The sequence below is a fragment of the Panthera uncia genome, chromosome B4 (genome assembly GCF_023721935.1).
Source record: "Panthera uncia isolate 11264 chromosome B4, Puncia_PCG_1.0, whole genome shotgun sequence".
NCBI lineage: Eukaryota > Metazoa > Chordata > Mammalia > Carnivora > Felidae > Panthera > Panthera uncia.
Genome location: NC_064809.1, coordinates 43,893,096 through 43,899,591, shown reverse-complemented (window position 1 = coordinate 43,899,591; position 6,496 = coordinate 43,893,096). Strand labels below are relative to the sequence as shown.

Sequence of the window (6,496 nt, the reverse complement as noted above, 5' to 3'; positions counted from 1 at the left end):
TAATCCAACCATGGCAAGGACACACAGTGTACGAGTGGGAGTCACTTTAGCCATTTGGGAATAACAAGGGTTTTCATCAGGACAGCACTGAGCTCATCTACTGGCCTACCCTGGTGCTTTCCTGCTTGACATTGGTCACAGAATTTAAAAGAAACGAGAACTTTACTGCACACTTAGAGATCAGGTGCACAACCAGTGACATCAGACATTAGACTTAGATTTTTTGTTTGTTTTCCTTTCTGGACATGGTAACTGCACTACCGAGCATTTTTTCCATCGTGGTAATAATAGAATTTCTCCTAGGAAATTTTGCCAATGGCTTCATAGCACTGGTGAACTTCATTGACTGGACCAAGAGACAAAAGATCTCCTCAGTTGATCACATTCTCGCTGCTCTGGCTGTCTCCAGAATTGGTTTGCTCTGGGTAATGATAATAAATTGGTATGCAACTTTGTTCAATCCAGATTTCTATAGCTTAGAAGTAAGAATTATTTTTCAAATTGCCTGGACAGTAAGCAATCATTTTAGCATCTGGCTGGCTACTAGCCTCAGCATATTTTATTTGTTCAAAATAGCCAACTTCTCCAGCCGTATTTTCCTTCGCCTCAAGTGGAGAGTTAAAAGCATAGTTCTTGTGATTCTGTTGGGGTCCTTGTTCTTTTTGGTTTTTCATGTTGTGGTGGTGAGCGTACATGAGAAAGTGCAGACTGAGGTATATGAAGGAAACGGCACTAGGAAGACCAAATTGAGGGACATTTTACAGCTCTCAAATAGGACTATATTCACACTAGCAAACTTCATACCCTTTGGTATGTCCCTGATGTCTTTTGTGCTGTTGATCTTTTCCCTCTGGAAACATCTCAAGAGGATGCAGCTCTGTGATAAGGGATCCCAAGATCCCAGCACCAAGGTCCACATAAGAACCATGCAGACTGTGGTCTCCTTTCTCTTGTTCTTTGCCGGTTACTTCTTTACTCTGACGATCACAATTTGGAGTTCTAATTGGCTGCAGAACGAGTTCGGCTTCCTCCTTTGCCAGGTTATTGGAATCCTATATCCTTCAATCCACTCGTTGATGCTGATTTGGGGAAACAAGAAGCTAAGACAGGCCTTTCTGTCATTTCTGTGGCAGCTGAAGTGCTGACTGAAAGAAACAAAGAGGAGCATTGTGTGTCTTCTAGGAGAAAACCAGTTGATGGAGCCCATAACATTTTATACTTCTTACCTCTTTTGGGGGCACCTGGGTGGTTCAGTCGGTTAGACCTCTGATTTTGGCTCAGGTCATGATCTCGCGGTTCATAGGTTTGAGCCCCGCATTGGGCTCTGTGCTGATGTCTCAGAGCCTGGAGCCTGCTTCAGATTCTGTGTTTCTGTCTCTCTGACCCTCCCTTGCTCATGCTCTGTCTCTGTCTCTCTCAAAATAAGTAAACATTAAGAAAAAGTATACTTCTTACCTCTTTTTCTAATGAGTATATCATGGAGTAATTTCCAAAGGTTTACCTTAGAAAGCCTTTTATTTAAGCATATCACAAAAGTATATGCAGATGTGTTTGTGAAAAATATAAGAAAAATTATATGATTATCATTTCATTAGCTGATTTTTTCAGGTAAGCAATCTAATTATACGAAATATTGTAAGAAATTCCTCAGGATTATGAAGCAATGTGTATTTCATATACATATTCTACGTTATTATTTTCTGGTTTAAGAGTTTATAATCTATATTTATGCATTGTTAAGAATGACAACTTAATCTCAGGAAATAATTGCTCTTTTCCATTGTAATTAGATCCATGCATATGTACCACGGTGTGTTTAGATTCTATTGTTTGGATCTTCGGTCTTTTGGATGGTAATGATATTGGATTGTAAATCACAGAGTGAGGATGAGTGTTTGGGGTAGGTATTATTCCATCATAAATTTGTCATGGTTAATAGAGAGCCATCAGAGCTTTATTAGAAAAAGATGCACACAATAAAATTCAAGAGTGACACTTATACTTAGAATAAATTTCACATATGTGTATAAGAGACAAAGCTAAAGAATATTAGATTAATACAAGTAGGTAACATCTCAGAGAAAAAATCAAGTTCTGCAGTAGGGATGAGAAAGAAAAAAATGATCGTGACTTGCTTTCAACGCTTCTATGTTCCGATATGCCACTAGGAAAGTCATTTCTTACGGTTTGTGAATTAAGAAGACCTTTTTGGAAGTTGAGGTCTGATCTCAAATTGTTCAGTTTTCGTCTTTGAATCTCTGAACTGCCAATTATTTTTTCCATCTTGCCACCTAAAAGTTTCTCTTAAGCTTCAAATAACAAGACTCAGCTGTTCCTTGTCTTAAAAATATGTTCATTATAAGAATAGTAAAAAAAATAATATGGGGGTACCTGGGTGGCTCAGTTAGTTAAGCATCTGACTCTCGGTTTCGGTTCAAGTCATGATCTCATCGTTTCGTTATTTGAGCCCTGCATCAGACCCTGCGCTGACAGTGTGGAGCCTGCTTGGGATTCTGACTCTCCCTCTCTCTCTGCCCCTCCCCTTCTCTCTCTCTCTTTCTCAAAACTAAATAAATGTTTAAAAATTATGATACATAATTATCCTTCTGTATATACTAAAATAGTATTTATTATATGTGTGTAATAAATATCAGGAATATCTTCAATATTTGTTTTATTAGAATCTTGTGGAAATTGATGAAATAATGTGTGGAGATGTTATTAATAACATTCTGTTATAAGAAAGAAATGTGTAACCTTGTTCAGGAGGTCTGTAATAATTCTTACATTATGAAATTTTAACGTTATCAAAACTCCAATAAATTACTTCTATATCTGATTTATTCATTTGTTTTTAATAATCTGTCTGCCCCAGTAAAATATGAACAATGTAATGTGTAGATCATGTCTATGATGTTTCCTGCTGACTCCTCAGGATATAAAGCTGGCCCATAGAATAGTTGCTCCAAATGATATGCGAATGACCAAAGAAATGGGTGAATAAAGCTATACTATGGCTGGAAAACCAATGAAAACAAAATCCACCACAAAAATCTGCAGGATGCACGGATTTCTTGGTTCTGTTTCTTCACTATTCAGATCGTCTAAATGAAACTGCACACTTTCAGTTCCAATTTCTGTATTAGACTGGGAAGACAAAATGCTGCCACAAATAGGCTCCAAACATAAAAGTGACTCATACATAATGCAGATTTAAATTGCTCTTTTCACAGTACTGATGTGTTTGAGGAGCTCTCTCTATACAGTTATCCAGGGAATCAGACTGATCAAAAGGATTCCATCTTTAACATGTGGTTGGGATCGCCTTGGAGTCATCCCCATTCCTGACAGCCAGGATGAAAGAGGTGTATGGAGAACTGTTCACGGGGAGATTTTGTTGGGACGGGCCTGTAAATGATGCACTCCTATGTAAATGATTTTCACTCCTACGACATTGTTCAGTTTTCGGTCACATTGCGGTAACTGTCTATAAGGGAGGCTGGGAAACATAGCCTCTCTATAGCCCAGAAGGCAGGTGACATGGAATTTAAGACATGTCGCAGGGCACTTAGTACCATTCCAACCGAAATAGCCAATAAGTTATCGTAAAACAAACAGGTTCCTCCTTTAGAAGCATGGTGTAGCTTGCTTATGTCGCTTGGATAATTGATACATGCTCTTAGATCAGTCTCGAATATCTGTTCTGTTTTTCTATTTCTTCATACACCCTAAAGAGTTCAAGTTCAGCTAAATGTTTCTATCCTCATAACACCATAAGTGATCATGCACTGTAGCATTTGCAGCTTCCTCGTGTATATTCCCAGTGCACGTTGCTTGTAACTTCCGATTTAGCTCTTACAATATTATGCACTAATTATTTATAGTTATTTGCTCTAGAACTTGGGTGTGCTCTTTGAACTATAAATAATTTTATTAAATTATTCCTCTAAATGATATTGAATCAGCAAACATACTTGATTGGTAGAAGGATCTTATTCAATGAGTGATGAATAATGACTGAGTTATATAAAAATTTTTTTTCTAGCAATTTCTATTCAAAATCTAAAATATTTGCATTCAGAGGAATGGCTCAGGGAAGATGAAAGTAGAAATTAGTGGCAAATAATCTCTCTTATATTTGCAACCTGACTTCATACCTTGCATGTAGTCATTAACACAAATGGGCATTTTCAGCCAGTACCACCGAAAAGTGGACATTGATTAGCATTTACTCTGGGAATTAGATAGTAGCTGACTATAAATAATAAGAGGGTTATTTAGGAAGCTTTGTATCTCTTCCTAGAACTGTTTGGTTTAGCACCGGGATATGGTATCAATAGAGTGAACTATTCCTTTGTGAAGATCTCTGAAACTATATCACATAGCAGAATTTTGGCTGTCCTTTCTGGAATAATAATGAAAATAGCTATAAATGGATGTCAACCTGCAACTGTCTAACTAGAAGCTGACAGTGAGGCACCACATCAGAAATATTTTCATGGAAATGTCAGTTGGAATCAGATCTCCTTTCTGACAGGGGCAGCAGAAATCCTCTCAGGAATGCAGGGAGATGGGTTCATTGGATGGGCAAACGGCACTGAGTGGGTCACAAATGGGAAAGTCTTACCAGCTGATTTCATCCTTCCTAGCTTGGCTATCCTTACCAGCTACCAGAATCACTCAACAGTGGGTCACTGTTTGAGTCATTATGAGGGGGTTGTCTCCACATCCATATGTCACTGGTAAACTAGCTAAAGTGATTACTATTCTTTGGGCACTAATGGATCACTTAGCTACCTGGTTTGCCACCTGCCTAAGCATTTCCTGCTTCCTTAAGGTAGCCAAGTTCGTCCCACTTCTTTTTCATCTGGCTGAAGTGGAGAGAGAACAGAATGGGTCTCGTGCTTTTCCTGGAGCCTTTGTTCTTGTAGTCTGGTAACCTCTTAATGCCGGATGAGTCGTGGTGCGTTGTGGTGAGTTGTGGATGAATACCTTTAAAGTACATGAAGGAAACATGACTTTGCATTAAGACATAAGGACACCTTTCTGTCTTAAATGGCGTCTGCTTCCTAACTTGACCTAAGTTATCCCTTTCTCCTGTCCCTGACCTCCTTGCTCCTTTTATTTCCGTTCTTGGTGAGACACCGAGAATTTGCAGCTCAACCTGATGGGCTTGAGGGACTCCAGCAGAGGTCTGTCAAAGGGGCATGAAAATGGTGACAATCTTCTTCCTCCTCTTCATCATTTACTTATTCCCACTCGAACAGCAAGTTGGATCTTTCTTAAGGTGCATAGATATCAATCAGGCCAAGATGTTTGTCGTGGTGATTTCAACTATCTTTCACTCAGGCTGCTCACTCTGATTCAGGGAAACAGCAAGCTGAGACAGAGACCTGAGACTACTGTGGCACCTTAAATTCTCTCTGAGAAAACTAATACATTTAGCTTTATAGATAAGATTGAAAGCAGTTTCTGTATTCTAAGAGAAAATACCTTCACAGAAAGACCTAGTAGGTTCATTCTGAATTTCAACATTTCTTTGATCAGGTCCCTTCAGATGTGAAAAAGCACTGAAGTTTCCCTTACACCATGCTGTTACCTAATCCTATTTTCTCAAAGTGATCTGATAGAATGTTTGATTAAAGGAAATATCTCTGCATAGTAACACGTGCTGGTAACAAAAGATGCTTTGAGACACAAGGAAGAAATGTTATAAAACTATAATGGAATATTAACAAATGTATATCATATACAATGCAATATGAAGAGATATATGTAATCACAGTCATAGGAAGGGAAAAGAATAACAATTTTTTGAACTTCAGATAAATTAAAAATTAGAATAGAAAAAGGATTACAAAATATAAAATGTTAATATAAGCGTAATTATAGTTTATATAAATATAAAGGTATAAACATTAGTCTGATGTCACTAATTTTGGAAAGGGTCTGAAGCAATGGGATATTTCACGCAGTATTCATAAGATTATAAACTGGAAACAACCACTTTGTGCAGTAGGGGGGAATTATGTAATCAAAGTGAAGATGCATTTCCTAAGACATATTAATCACACTTCGATTCAAAGCCCCATAATCTTTAGTACTTGTGCACCAGGGTATGTATATATATATATATATATATATGCAAAAATATGCATATTACTATTTTTCTTAATAGCTGAAATTGAGAGGTCATACAAATGTCCATTATGACAAAATGGGTAAATAAATTATGGCATACTGATACAAGAGGATACTATACAACAGGGAAAATGAACGAATTGGATCTATGATGTTTTTTAGCTGTTTTTTAGAGCAAAAAAAGACAGTCCTGAAAAGGTAAATTTGTAAAGCATAATACATATTCAGTGTAGTGTTTGGCTATGTTTGTATGTATGTAGTGCTACTTTGACTCCTGTAATAAAAGAACCTAGATTTAATCACAGTAGCATGCAAACAAGCAGGTGGTAGAATTTTGCTTGCTAATGATGCTATT

General features: G+C 37.5%; 1 protein-coding gene across 1 annotated transcript; it reads left to right on the top strand.

Annotated features, from left to right (window-relative positions):
• The first annotated feature begins 245 nt into the window (after positions 1-245).
• On the top strand, positions 246-1,213 carry LOC125920103 (taste receptor type 2 member 66-like). Its single transcript, XM_049627105.1, has one exon. It carries the CDS (start codon positions 246-248, stop codon positions 1,143-1,145), a length of 900 nt encoding a protein of 299 aa, XP_049483062.1. The 3' UTR covers positions 1,146-1,213.
• The last annotated feature ends 5,283 nt before the right edge of the window (positions 1,214-6,496 follow it).